Consider the following 15,647-nt stretch of genomic DNA (forward strand, 5'->3'; position numbering starts at 1 on the left):
CTCTAATGTCAGACTCGGTTAATGGGCAGATTAATTTTGATGAATTGTTTTTTTTCTTTTTTGTTGTAAGGGATAGCTGGGGGTGGGATGGGGAAAGAGGAAGGGAAAGTAGTATATTGAGCCAAGGAGAGGATATGAAAACAAATGTTATCCGTTTTTTTAAAAAGATGGATTTAAATTCTGGATCTAACATTTACTAGCTATGGGACCATGGGCAAGGCCCTCTCTGATCCTGTTTTCTTCATTGTAAAATACAGATATAATTCAAGAGTTGTTATAAGGTTCCAAGTAAAAGATGTAATTATAAGGGCGGCCACCATTACTCTTCCGCTCTCCGACCGTGCGGAGCACAGAGAAGGCCGCTGGATCTGGAGTCAAGGAGTCGGTTAGGAATCTGAACACTCCCTGGACTAGGTTTGGTTCCCCGAGCGAACCATTTAGTTCTGTGGACCTCCTTTTCTCGCCAGCGAACCGGGGCAGTCGGAATTCCCAGCGTTCCTGAACCCCTCTTCACTCCGCCTCTGTGACTAGCCAGAGGGACGCAGAGTCCCGGCTCCGGGGCGGAGATCCGGTCTCCCGGAACAGCCGTGGCTCCCAGAGATCCCCGCTATCGGAAGAGGTGAGACCAAGGCTGCTTCCCCTTTTGACTGTGCTAAGAACGGCCCAGCCTCATGCAAGCGGATCGCATCCCCTACAGTAAAACAAAGCGCAGAGTGACTGCCGGCCACTCTCGTTCTGAGCCCCGGTTTTGTGTTCAGTGAAGGAAGGCCTGCCGCTGGAGCCCAGCTTTAAAATGTAGGTTTAGAAACTGAGGTGTAGAGGGCTTATGTGAATTGCCCAGGTTGCTCAAATAGTGGGGTTTCTCCTCAGAAATTCTCTTCTACCTCATAAATAAAAAAACAAATAAAATAAACATGGAGAATCCCAGCTCTGTGTCATTACAGCAGTGACTGTGGGTGTATCACTGTCCTGAGCCTCAGTTTCCTCATCTGTAAAATGGGGCTGCTGGGCGGACCGGCCTCCGGGTCCATTCCTAGACCTTAGAACAGCAGCCGGAGGACAAGCCCATCTCCCGGCAGACTCCCGGGAGAGCGACTCTCGCCGGGCGCCGAAGACCTGGTGGCTAAGGGTTGCGTAACTTCCTGTCCGTGCGCGGCGAGGGAGGCGGGGCCACTTCTCATTTCCGGAGGGAGGTTCGGCCTCGGGACCGCGGCTGTGGTTGGGTGAGTTATCTCTCGCCCTGCCTTGGCCTGGAGCAGGGGGCTACGGGCTGCGGGAGCCGGGGCCTCCGGGATAAGCGGGGCGCCGAGAACGTGCGCGGGCGCCTCGGGTGAGGCCGGAGCGGGAGATATCCGTCTGGGGCGGCTCGGCCTCCGTAGGGTTTGGGAACGTTGGGAGGGAGGGGAAGACGGGCCTGGGCTGCGCCCAACGGACGGGAAAGAAGCGGACACGCCCCCTCTCCGGCCGGCCCTGGGCTTGTTTCTTGTGGGCTCCTAGTCCCGAGGTCTACTTTCTAGTGAATAATTTAAGCCCTCCTGTTAGTGGAGGCGGCGGAAGACGACCTCGTGATCTGCGAGGCCCTCGCGCGGGCGGGTCGCGGTTGCTGCGGTGCGAGGTTCCTCCGCTGTTAGACATGCAGGCCCTCGCCTTACAGGAAGAGCCTGAGATGCAGAGAGGGGAAGGGACTGGCGAGCTGCAGTTACAGGCGCTGTAACTTTCCAGTTATCTCGTTTTGACCTCATCTCCCCCGCGGGATGTAGGTGTCCCGTCTCACCGGGGAGAGCAATCGAGGCAGACGGGGGTCAGGGACTGGGCAGGGTGACGGAGCTAGTAATCGGCGGGCGCTGAATTTAACCTTAGTCTTCCGGTCCCCGGCCCAGTGCTGTGACTCCCAGCCGGAAGGACCAGCCTAGAACTCCGCTGTCTGATTCATGCATCTCTTCGTTCTTTCTTATAGAGTGCCTTCCAGTTCTGACTTTCTGGGTCCTAAAGCCCAATTCGAGCACTATCATGTTTTTGTTTTAAGTGACTTTTGCCCCAAAGTTGTGGCAGCCAACTTCCTTTTTAAAATTTTATTTTAATAGTACGTGTAAAGATAGTTTTCACCCTCACCAAACTTTATATATGTAATTTTTCTCCTTTCTCCCCCTCCCCTAGGTAGCTATTTAATCCACTATAGGCTAAACATGTTCAATTCTTCTAAACATATTTCCATATTCCCTATGCTGCGCAAGAAAAATCAGCTCAAAAGGGGAAAAAAACTACAAGAAAAAAAAAAGTGAAAATACTTTTGATCCACATTCAGCCTCCATAGTTTTCTTTCTGGATGTGGATGGTGCTGTCCATCCCAAGGCTATAGGAATTGACTTGAATCACCTCATTGTTGAAAAAAGCAAGACCATCACATAATCTTGTTACTGTGCACAATGTTCTCTTGGTTCTGCTCACTTCACTCACCATCAGTTCATTAAGTCTTTTTAGGATCCTCTGAAATCATCCTGCTGATCATTTCTTACAGAACGATAATATTCCATAATATTCATATAATTGACTTACTCAGCCATTCACCAAGTGATGGGCATCCACTCAGTTTCCAGTTTCTGGCCACTAATTACAATAGGGGCTGCCACAAGCATTTTGGCACACGTGGGTCCTTTTCCCTGTTATGATCTCTTTGGGATGCAGACCCAGTGGAGACACTGCTGGATCAAAGGATGGCACACCTAGTTTCAAATTGCTCTCCAGAATGGGTGCATCATTTCACAACTTCACCAATGTATTATTGTTTAGTTTTCCCACGTCCCCTCCAACATTCATCATATTCTTTTCATGGCAGCCAATTTTTAAAGATCTACTAAAAATGTTCAGAAGAGAGCCACAAATTCCAAAAAGAGTTACAGACATATTTTGACTTTCGTGAATTAATTGTTTAGCTTCTAAAATAAAGAATTCTAAAGTTAGATTCTAAAGTAATTTGAACAGTCATCACTTATAATTTATTGTATGAGTACATTACTTCCAAAATCATGAATTACAAAATTCTATTCTCCAAAATAAAAAATATATCTTTTTAAAAAACTTCTCTTTACATTAAATTGACTTCTCTGTATAAGCCATATTGAAAGTTTGATAGTCTTTCAAGAAAAAAGAAAAAAAAAATCAAAAAAATTTTAACTAATCTGATACAGGCCCTTCATTTTCAAAGCACTTCTCAGAGTTAATCCTGAGGTGGGAATAGAATGTATTATTACCTCCATTTTATACATGAAAGAACAAACTCAAGGCAAAGTGAGTTATCCGAGATCATACAGTTTAATAAGTTAGTAATTGGACCTAGAATATGACAGCTTATTTAGCTTTATTGCACGATCCCTAAGCCAGTAGGGATACATAACTGTGTCTCTTAGAGACCATTTTGTGAAAGAGATATGAAGATTTTAATGTCCTGAAATTCAAAATGAATCAAGTGTGTCATGGTAGATCAAAAAGTTAATATGATTAATATGGAATGTTGTAGTTCCTTCCTTCCTCCTTTCCTTCCTTCCCAATTGGGGTTGAGTGACTTGCCCAGGTCAGACAGCTTAACATAAGTGTTAAGTATCTGAGATCAGATTTGAGCTCAAGTCCTCTTGACTTCAGGATTGGTTTTCTATTCATTGTACCAGCTAGCTGTCCCACAGTGTTGTATTTTCTATAGAATAAAGGTGAGTGATAGACCTTCTGCATCCTGTCATTAAATATTCAGGAGAGAAGACTTGAGGGGGCCATGATAATTGTTTTCATATCTTTGAACTATTATGTAGCAGAAGGATAGATTCATTCTGTTTAGCTTTACTGAGTAGAATTAGTAGAATGAGTGGAAATTGCAAAGAAGTTGATAATAATTAGAGCCATCTAAAAGTGAAATGGACTACCATATAGATAAAAAAGTTCTTCAAGTGAAGATTGGATAACCATTTATTGAGAATATAATTTATCAAGGCAGTACAGTGGATAAAATGCTAAACTTAGGCATAGGAAGACTCAAGTTCAAATTCACCCTCAAAATACTAGCAGTGCAATTTTGGGCAAGTCATTTAATATAGTCTGACTCAATTTTTTCACCTGTACAATGGGGATAATAATAGCTCCTACCTTTCAGGGTTGTTGTGAGAATCAAATAAGTTAACTTATATTAAATGCCTTGCAAATCTTAAATTGCTACATAAATATCTAGCTATTAACATAGGAAATTTATTTTTATAACTAAGTTGAACTAGATGTCTTCTGAATCCCAGCTATGAAATGTTGAGGTTTTGATTCATTCACTGATTTCTTTTTAGCCCCATAAAGTGGGGCTGTTTTAAGCCATATTCTTTCCACAGCTTTAATTATCTTGTGAGAGATTGCTGCTCTTGAGGAGTGGAAAGAGTACCAGGCCCAATAAAGTCAGAAGAGACCTGTGTTTGAATGTGAATTTTGATTACTTTCTAGTTTATGACCTTGGACAATTCACTAAACTCTGAGTCTCATTTATCTTATCCAAAAATGGTGACAATGATATTTGCAGGGTTACCTCACAGAGTTGATTTAAATAAAGGCTCAAATAGTTTTATTGTTACTGAAATTAGGCCCTCTATAGATGACTCCCAACCTATACAAGGTGTCCCAAAAGTCTTAGAGCTTAACGTTTTAAGCTTTTATTTATGGCTTAAATAGTTTAAAACTATAATAAGACTTTTAGAACATGCTCTATTTTTAGTTTCAGTTCATCCAGGGTTCCAGATATTGATTTCCAACTATCTTATGGACATCTTTCCTGAAGTATCTTAGCATTTCCTCAAATTCAGTGTATCTAAAGCTGCATCTATCTTATCCCCCAAAACTAATTCCTCTTTTTGACTTCCTTATTCCTGTCAATGGTACCATTTTTACACAGTTATGTAGGTTTGAAACCTTGGCTATCTTTATTGTGTATAGGATTGTGATTGTGTATAGGAAATGAGGAAGAATTAAATTTCTGTCAATTAGCCTTTTATAATCCCTGTTATCACGTCACAGAATCCTACTTTAATACCTGAAACATTTGTGATGTCTTTGGTATAATTACTCCATCAGATAGTATTTAACATTTATATAGGTGTCATTCCTCTCATCTAGGTTAAGTTCCATAAAGGCAGGACTCTATCTCCCCTAGAACTTATTGAGTGCTTTGCATAAAATAAACACTTAATAAATAATTATTGAAAGAATGAATGGTGTGCCAGTTTTGTTTTTTTTAATCAATTTTGACACCTTCAAGTCTTATGCTGTGTGTTATAAAAAAATACTTGCAAAGTTTTCAGGCCTAAGGAAAAAGTACAGTGATTTTCCCATTGTCAGGCTTGCTCAGGTGCATTCATTTGTTATATAAATACCTTAGGAGGTGGTGGCATTTTATTCCTCTTAGAAGAAAATGACATTGTTGAAACTTATTTTGCTTTAATTTAGAATTTAACTTCTTGAGTGATATAAAAGGAGAAACCAGAACTACTTTGGGCATGGCTGCTGAGCTGAACTTCTCTCCCCCTGAGGTCCCAGAACCTACTTTCCTAGAGAACCTTCTTCGTTATGGACTGTTTTTGGGGGCTATCTTCCAGCTTATCTGTGTTTTGGCCATAATCTTCCCCATTTCAAAGTCTCATGAAGGGGTAAGTAATTTTATTTGAGGGGGGGAGGTATTAATTTCTTAAGGGCAGGAATAGTAGGTTTTATATATTTAGCATATCTTTCAAATGCCAATTATAGAATAATACAGATATTGACCATGAATATGAATAGTTTGCGAATTTTCTAGTTTGTTACTATGTTCATTGTTATAAAAAGCATGTTGTAGTAGTGGAAAATGCCCAGGGTCCCAGTTCTACCACATAATAGTCATGCTGACAGTCCCTATGGCAGGTCAGTTCATTACTATGAGGCTCTTTCATATTTGTAAAATGAAAGATAATAATATTAATGAAGTACCTTCCTTAGGATCATGACTAGGGAAAACACTTTGGAAAACATTGTAGAAACTGAAGAGATTGTTGGTATAATTTTTCATTTCCTCATAATATCCACGACATAGTTGAGAAAGAAGAAGATCTGTTTCTGGGGACCTCCCTTTTTCCCCAAAATCAAATTGTAGGTATTCTTAGGACATCAGGTCTGCTTTGTTCTCAGCCTATGTTAAAAATAATTCATTCAATAAACATTTACTAAGTGTCTAATTCACGCAAGATACACTGCCATCATGTTTTATTAGAATGGATTAAATTCTTTTGAGAACTTCAAGGGAGCAAGGTGATTAATATTGTTTGATAGGTGGAGAAATGGAATCTGTGGTGTTTAGCTTGCTGATGAATTGGATAACTATACTAAGGGAAAGAGAGTGAGGTTAAGAAAGGGTTAATTAATGACAGGCCAGGAGAGATACTCCTGGATGTCAAGATTACAAAAAATATTTTGCAAGCTACACCATTTGGCCAAATCTAAAATAATGTTTTGCAAAATATCTGGGGGCTTTTGTGGATTGCAAGTTTAGTATGAGTCAACAGTGTGATATGGCAGTTAAAAAAGCTAACATAGTCTTGGACTACATTGAAGGAGATGGCTTCCAAAAACAAGCAGCCAGTAGAGATCAGACCACACCTCAAGTATGCTATTGGGTTCTGGAGACCATATTTTAAGAAGGACATTGATAAAGTGTTGCTTGTCTGGAAGAGAGGCAACCAGTGTGGGTATGCTATATATGAGGGTCAATTGAAGAAAGGAGGGATAGCCTGAGAAGGGAAAACCTCATTTGAAAGAAGGGTTTAGCTTATTCTGCTTGGCCTCAGGAATCAAAACTAAAAGTCTTGGGTGGAGGATAGAGGAAATTTGGGTTCTAGATTAAGACACATTTCTTAACAATTCTGATTATTCAAACATGAAATAGGCTGCCTCAAAATATGGTGGGTTTCTTCTCATTGGAGGTCGTAAATGAATAGACCACTTCCAGATGGCCACTTCTCATTTAAGTTATGGAATAAACTTTTTTTTTTTTTTTTTTTCACGTATAAGTTGGACTAAATAGTTATTGAAATTCCTTGCAGTATTGAATTTCTGGACTTCTTTAAATTTTAGAACATAAGCATTTCTACAAAACGATTTTTTATCCCTAGAAGCCCAGTTATGTCATCTTTCCCCTTGCCTGTGGCCTGTTTTTATAGACCAGATTTTTTTGTAGTACTTTGGCACTCTGAAACATTTAAAATCTTCTTAGTCCCTGTCTCTCCATTTTTCAGAGTGGAAAAAGAACCAATTTTATAGAAGTGAAATCCAAATAAAAGTTGTTACTATAATCAGTCTCTTAGGGTGTTGTTTAATTTTTTTTTTTTATGGTAAGATAATATGTATGTATAGAAGGAAAGTTGTTGAGAATTGATCAGTGTATCAAAATAAGAACTATCTTCCCACAAAATACAGCAGATAAAGTTAAATGAAATTTCAAACCAATTTAATTTGTTAAAAATAATTTTACTTCAATAAGCCAAAAGGTTTAGGGATTTCATTTTATGGTAAGATAATATGTATGTATAGGAGGAAAGTTGTTGAGAATTGATCAATGTATCAAAATAAGAACATGGAAACATTTTATTCTGATTTTGTTCTCTATCATACTTAAGTTATTCAAAGCACTTATAAGTTTTAAAAAGTGGTATACTTATTTTGGACTATTTCCCACCCCAGTCACTGATTCCCAGTTTTTTTTGTCTAATCTTCTAAGAAACACAAAATCATAGATTTCAGTCTGAAGATTCAAAGAAAGATCCAACCAAACCTGAAGCATGAATGAAGACTCAGAAAAAAGGCTATTTAAGAGCGTAACTTTAAGTGGAGAGAGTAGAAGGCAGAATTTTAGTTACAAGAGATGGAGGAAGAAGGGGTTACAAATAAATGCTAGAAATAACAACATCACCATAAAGAAAAACAACTTTTAAGAGACTTAGAAACTATTATAACTGCAATGGCACCAACTATAGATACAGAGGACTCATGATGAAACATCTAGGGTGTTTGATGTGGGGTGAAGGCTGAAGCATACATTCATGCACACATGCATGTATGCATGCAAATGGACATGGTTAATGTGGGAATTAATTTTGCTCAACTATACATTTGTAACAGATTTTGGTCTTTTTTCATAAGGAGGGAAAGGAGGAAGAGAGAATTTGAAACTGAAAATAAAATACTTTTTAAAAAAGGATACATGGTAGAGAAAGTTGGAGATAGCTCTGGTTTCTACCCTTCAAGATCACTCAGATTCTTCTTTTTTTTTTTTTCCATTTTACTGTATTTTTATTTCTTTTGTTAAACATCCCCTAATTACATTTTAATCTGGTTTATCTTTTGCTCATGAATGTTACAGGCTTCCTAAAGGCCATTAGTTTGGTATCTCTTCTTTAGGTCACTTCTATTTTATTTTATTTTTTTTTTATTAATTTTATAATTATAACATTTTTTACAACATTATCCCTTGTACTCCCTTCTGTTCTGAATTTTTCCCCTACTTCCCTCCACCCCCTCCCCTAGATGGCAGGCATTCCCATACATATTAAATATGTTATAGTATATCCTAGGTACAATACATATGTGCAGAACCGAATTTTGTTGTTATTATTGTTGTTGCAAAGGAAGAATTGAATTTGGAAGGTAAAAATAACCTGGGGAGAAAAACAAAAAAAAATACTAACAGTTTACACTCATTTCCCAGTGTTCTTTTTCTGGGTATAGCTGATTCTGTCCAATCACTGAGATTCTTATATTAAGCTTTTTTGATCACCTCAACCTAAGTATGGTGATCTCTTTTTCCTCAATTCTGTAGCAGTTATGGTTTGTATAGTTTTATATGCTCTATCTTTAATAGTTCTACTGTGGTCTCATATTATTATTTAATTTTTGTATATCCAAATTTCTTGAGGTGAAAGGACATGTTTTGTATGTTTTTGTATTCCTCACAGCAACTAGCATAGGAGTTCTTAACCTTTTTTGGATCTGGACCCTTTGACAGACTGAAGAAGTCTGTGGATCCCTTCTCAGGATAATACACTTTTTTCTTTTCTTTTCTTTTCTTTTCTTTTTTTTTTTATTCTTCAAAGATTTAATTCTTTTTTTTAAATTTTTTTTTATAATATTATCCTTTGTATTCATTTTTCCAAATTATCCCCTCCCTCCTCCACTCTCTCCCCCCGATGACAGGTAATCCCATACATTTTACATGTGTTACAATATAACCTAGATACAATATATGTGATAATACACTTTTTTCAAGGCAGTCCTTCTTGGCAGACATTTTATATTTATTTATTTTTCTAAATTAGAAGTATTTTATTTTTTCAAATACATGCAAAGATAGTTTTCAATTTTCACCTTTGCAAGATCTTGTGTCCCAGATTTTTCTCCCTTTCTCCGTTTTGCTCCCTTCCCTAGACAGCAAGCAATCCACTATACTTTATACATATGCTGTTCTTCTAAATCTATCTCCATATTCGTTATGCTTCACAAGAAAAATCAAATCAAAAGATTAAAAAAAAAAAACATGAGAAAGAAAGAAAAAACAAGCAAATAACTAACAACTAAAAAAAGAAAAGTGAAAATACTGTTATTCATGCTCTGTTTCTATAGCTCTTTCTGGATGCAGATGGCACTCTCTATCAGAAGTCTATTGGAATTGCCTTGAATAACCTCATTGTTGAAAAGAGCCAAGTCCATTACAGTTGATCATCATACGATCTTGTTGCTGTATACAATGTTCTCTTGGTTCTACTTACTTCACTTAGCATCAGTTCATGTAAGGCTTTTCTGAAATCAGCTTATTCATAATTTCTTATAGAACAATAATATTCCATTACCTTCATATACCATAACTTATTCAGCCATTCGCCAATTCATGGGCATCCATTCAATTTGCAATTTCAGGATAATATTTTTAAATAATTGAAGGCAATCCTAAATTTCAGTTAGAGAATAGTGAAAATAAATATAAAATTTTTCCCAAGTTCATGGGGCCCTTTTGAATTTGTGAACTTCAGGTTAGGAATTTTTGAATTGATAGTTTGTTGTTATTGTATTCTCTTCCACTGTAGTAAAAATTCACTAAAATTCATGGGAAGAATAGTTCTTTTTGGTGTAATATCTGTATAGAAATAGCTACTATTCAAGCAAGTTCTTCAGGATAAAGGATCCACAAAATGGGACATCACAGAGGTTATAATAATGTTTCTGGGAACAAAGATTTTTGGTAAATTATATGGGAGATTTAGAATTGTTCCTTATGACTAGTGATTTTTAAAGATTCAAGCATAAATTGAGAAATAGAATTTGAAAGTAGATAACGTAGCTAATTTAAATTGACTATTAGAATTGGAATGAAGACACTTAGGCTCTATTTTAATCCAAATGTGTAAACATGTTTTTGTGCACAGTTTGTATCTTGCTTACATTTTGCACATGTAGTCTCTGAACTGTTCGAGAAGCTAGGAACAAGATATTTTGATTTACAAGATGACAAGAATTGCTGTCCCATGATCATGAAAACAGAAATACTTATCTTTTAATCTGAATGGAATTCTAGACAATTCTCTCTGGCCATGAAAAACCTCTTAACTTCTTGAGTCATCTCATTTTGAACATTAGAAGGCAGCAGTGCATTACCTAAGGTAGAAAGCTCTCTCCTATGAATAACAGAACATGCTGCTTCCTTCCCATGAGAATGCTGGGACATTTCTGTGGGTTCTTCCTGAATAAATGACAACATTTTAAGAGTAAATCAGCATGTTTTTAAGCTATAAATTAGTTTTGGCAGGTTACAAAGGCATAGTTAATTTTTTTTTCTTTTTTTTTTAATTTAAATTTTTTTTCTTAATTTTATTTTTCCAGTTAACATCTAAAACAGTTTTTTTTACATTTGTTTTTAAAACCTTAAATCTCAGATTCTCTCCCTTCCTCCCCACCTTGACCCCTTTAAGAAGACACATGCAAATTATGCAAAACAATTCCATAAAAGTCATATTGTGAAAGAAAACAGATTTTCTCCCCTGCCCCAAAAAAAACCCTCAAGGAAAAAAAAAAAGTATGCTTCAATCTATATTCTGACACAATCAGTCCTTTCTCAGTATGGATAGCATTTTTCATCATGAGTCCTTCAGAGTAATCATGATCACTGTATTGCTGAAAATAACAAAGTCATTCACAGCTGATCATCCCATTACATTGCTGTTACTTTGTACACAGTATGTTTAACTTTGCTTAGTTCTTGGAGGACTTTCCAGGCTTTTCTTGCTTATTATTTCCCATAAAACAATAATATTCCATCACTGTCACATGCCATAATATATTTAGCCATTCTCCATTTGGTGGGTATTCCGTTTTCAGTTCTTTGCTCCAAGAAGAGAGTTGTATTCACAAAAGCATAGTTTCAAACTTCAGAAACCTTTAAACCCAACTTCTCTACTTAGAACTCAACTATATATCCAGCCATCATACATTATAAATACCTTTTTCATGAATTTTTCTGGAAAGCAAGGTAGTCTGTATATATTTGATGGATTGGTTCCAATCTGAAGTTCCTTTGCTGTGAAATCTCTTTTGCAGAGTTTTGGGAATCAGTTATATGGTAGGAAATGCATAGTCTGCTTCTCTTGGGATTGGTCACCCGGCAGTGAAGGAACCTGCCTTCAGGATTGGACAGTGGTTGGACATGGTTGGTAGGTAGCAGCATAAACATAGTAGAAAGAACAATAAACTAGATATAAGGATACCTAAATTCTAGTCTTGATCTTGCTACCTTAGGTAAATCACTTCCCCTGTAAATACTTTAGCTTTCTTACTCTGAACATTAGAGGGTTGAACTTGGTGACTTTTAAGGTTTTTTCCAGCTCTGGGGATTAGCTACAAAGAAAACATTTTTTTTTTTAATTATGATTATTTTTAACTTTTTTTTTTTCATTTTGAGTTCCAAATTCTTTTCCTCCTCAGCCCTTCCCCTACACACTGAGAAGGCAAGCAGTATGTCAGTTATGCATCTCATAAAGGTTTTTTTAGGTACATGGAGATTTCTGTAGGTTGAGGGATAAGAGAGAAAGGAATAATAAGATAGTGGGACAGCAGAGTTGCATAAGTAAAAGCTACAAATATTTCAAATTTGTAGATTGGGAACTTATATTGTTAAATTTTTACATTTTTAAAAGGAAAAATTTTTATGCCATTTGTCTTTGTATCCTAATTATTTCTTGGAAAAGTTCTCCCTTTCCTTTTCCAGATTGAACAAAAACAGTTAAGCAAAAACACTTGATGCAGTAACAGACAGCTTCTGACTATACACAAATTTATTACACAATTTCTGGAAACCATTCTGTTTGATTCTGGACAAGTCTCCCCCCCTTCTAATCAGCTTGATTCTGCATACCTTCTGCTTCAAGTTAGTCTCTCCTAGATTGGCTTAACAACACAAATTCAAAACTTAATTGATGAGTAAAATCCTATTTCTTTCTCTTCTCTCCATTGAAGGAAGGGGGACATTTTGAACCAAGAAAGTTTGAGGTGACCAAGAAGCCAAAGGGGGCTGCACCTTCCCAAAGCAAAAAGTCCAAGAAGGAAACCAAGAAGAAGAGATAGAATAGAATCTGCCAAACGTGGCATATGTGTGGCCTACTCTACTTTCTTCAGAATCAAGTATTCATGAAGAGAAACCATTGCAGAAAAAACATCTTCATAAAAACATTTGTCTGACATCATCTTCCCTTCAGAATCTCACTTGGAAGAGACCTCAGGGGTCATTTAAAACAGTCTCTCTCTGAATAGGAATCCTTTCTATAGCCTCCTTCATGAGTGATCATGTTGCCTCTGTTTCAAGATTTCCAGTGATGGGGACCTACTACCTCCTGAGGCAATCCATTCCACTTCTGGATAGCTCCTTAATTGTTAGGAAATTTTTCCTTAACTTGAGCTGAAATCCACCTCTCTAAAACTTCTCAGTCCTTCAGAGTCTAGGGAATTGAGGTGTCTCTAGTGGAGCATGGTGCCTTTTAAAGACAGAGGACCATATGAGCATAAGCATTTCCTAGGCCATAGGTGGCCAGATCACCTTCCCAAAAGCTTTCTCTTCAATCAGTTTTGGCTCCTGAAGCATAACCCCTTCAGAAAGGAAAATGTGGGTTATGCCATTGTGGTGACATTTGAATTTAGGAAAAATGACGCAGAATCAAGTGCACATTATATAAGCAAAGGCCATATATATTGGAATATTTAGTTTAAAAATCATGTTAAAATAACAGCTACTTTTTAGTGTTTCATAATTTTAAATAATTTTTAATATAACATGTATGTACACTACAATCCAAGATCTGCAGCCTAATCTGAACAAGTCTTCTCGAATTCCTAATCAGCTTTTGTCTTCACTTTAAAAAAGTGTTAAGGCCTTTCTTTATCAGAATGATGTCTTAGTAATTAAAGAGGTTAAGGTAGTTGAATCTGAGAGGTTGCCCAAAGGACAGACAGCCTTATCTTATGGTGAAAATGGTTTTCAAATTCTACTCCCAAAGTATTAAATCATCTTTCTTCTTTTAATGAAGCATTTTTTCATTATATCTTGTGATTTCTCTTCAAGAGATGGAAAAGACTTCAGAAAGGATTTCACTAAGTAAATATATATTTTCCATGTAGAAATTGGCAATGGTTTCAACCTCTATAATATGTGTGCATTTGGTTCCCCACTGCTCTCTCCTTGACCTGTTTTTAGGGCATCCTTTGAATCTTTCGCACTCCGAACAAAACATTTAGCCCCAGTTTAAGGAGAAATGATTGGGATGACCACGAAAGAAGATTAATAAACCACAGTGCATGACAAACCTCTTATGTTGTCCGCTGGTGTGTGGGAGTTGTGGGGGCCCAGGGGGGGAGGGGGCAGGGTGGTGACTATGGTACAGTGGACATTAGATCTGGAGCCCAAGGACCAGAAACCTGGTGCTGGTTACACTCCCAGTGACTTTTGGCAGGTCTGGACTCAGATTCCTTCCAACTCTCCATCCAGTCCTTATTCTGTAAGTAAAAGGGATGATGTGTTCTAAGAAGAATATTAGAATATAGGTGATGATAAGGCAGGATAACATTATAGTCTCGATGTCTCAGAGGCTAAGTAGAGTTAGATTTGGCTGTTTTGATAAGTCACATAATTAGAAAGATACTGGGAATAGTCTCAAGGATAGTTGACAGGTAACTAGCACATATTAAGTGCTTATTGTGTGCCAATTAACAGACACAAAGCAAAAAGACTCTGCCCTCCAGGAGCTTGCATTCTAATGGGAGAAGACAATATAAAAGTTGGAAATTGAGGAGAACCTGCAAAGAGAAGTACAGAAGAGAAGGAAGCATGGCAGTCCTGGGTGCCAATTAAAATGGAAGGAACTCACCAACAGGAGAAGGAAGCTGGTGTGGCAGAGAGAAGTCCCAGATTGAGAAAGCAGAAGGGGTTCACAGCTCATTGGGATGGCTCTTAGTCATTGGAAAAAAGGAAGTTACAGAGAACTATCTGTATTAGGTTTTCCAGTGGATTTATGACTTTTGCATAGATTTTTCTGGCATGAGAAAAACAGAACTTGAGTTCTAAAATTGGCTTTGATAAGATAACAAAAGTTTAAAGACATTAATTATGTCATGTAGGCCAGACAAATTTGGGTCTCTGACTTCTATAACATAGCTACATAGGACAGTGAACTTCTTATTTCAGCACTGGGGGTGCTCAGTACCATACTGTAGATGGTTTCATGAATTTCATGGTCAAAAAAAAAATTGATGACTAACCTAGTAATCAGCTTCTGATTTAGATCGATTCATCTGTCACTGGGCCTTTTGAGTCTGAGTTTATGTTGTGCTGAGAGACTGTGAGAGTCCATGGCCATCTTCACTCCATAATGAAGCTGTTGGATCAGGACTTTTTGGGACTGTTTTGTTTTTGCTTTTTGCTCTGGACCTGTGATCTCATTGTAAAAAAATTCTTTTTGCCAGTGCCAATTGGCAGCTTTTCAGCAGTAAAGAATCTTAGGCTTCCCTGGTAGTATTTGGAATGTGGACTCCAAAGCTGGTCCTCTTATCTATTGCTATGGGTATTGCCTCTGTTTATAGTCATAGATTGACTATTAAGCCAAATAGCCTATGTGTAAGGCTTTTTACTTGCCACTGTGGAGAAAGATGTGATCCCTCATCTAAAAACAATTTACAGTGTAGTTATAAAGAACCTTCATTTTAAGAAGAATCTCCAAGGCTGCCATATCTTCATTCTTCCCTCATCTCCATTCTTGATTCTTGATTTAACTGTGTTAAAGATAGTCTTTTGTACCTGGAAATTCACTTAACCCACTGAGATGATGGTAAATATTTTAACAACCAACTCTGAGGAGAAAATGTACATATGGCATCCTTAAGTTTAATCTTCATATTAACATTTTCTCCATTAATTACTTTCTTAAATCTAGACAACCAACAAAACAATCAACAAACCAAACCCCAATTTGTGGCTTCAGCAAGTGCTGATTTCCAAAGTGTAAATGCTTACAATGAAAATTCAACAATCTGTTTTCAAGAGCAAGCCATTTTGAGCTAGCTCTACC

General features: G+C 37.4%; 1 protein-coding gene across 8 annotated transcripts in view; it reads left to right on the forward strand.

The window, feature by feature from the left end:
- The first annotated feature begins 337 nt into the window (after positions 1–337).
- The window catches only part of MANBAL (mannosidase beta like), a 118,544-nt gene continuing 103,234 nt past the window's right edge, over positions 338–15,647 (forward strand). For 3 of the 8 annotated variants that reach the window (XM_074292694.1, XM_074292695.1, XM_074292693.1), the window contains exons 1-2: positions 1,120–1,223; positions 5,470–5,669. In XM_074292694.1, the coding sequence (XP_074148795.1) occupies positions 5,520–5,669 (150 nt within the window). In that variant the 5' untranslated portion in view covers positions 1,120–1,223; positions 5,470–5,519. Of the gene's footprint in view, positions 620–1,119; positions 1,331–5,469; positions 5,670–11,634; positions 13,890–15,647 lie in introns of those variants that run through there. The other 5 variants (XM_074292689.1, XM_074292687.1, XM_074292690.1 and 2 more) reach the window with 5 other exon arrangements.

The sequence above is a fragment of the Sminthopsis crassicaudata genome, chromosome 2 (genome assembly GCF_048593235.1).
Source record: "Sminthopsis crassicaudata isolate SCR6 chromosome 2, ASM4859323v1, whole genome shotgun sequence".
Lineage (NCBI taxonomy): Eukaryota > Metazoa > Chordata > Mammalia > Dasyuromorphia > Dasyuridae > Sminthopsis > Sminthopsis crassicaudata.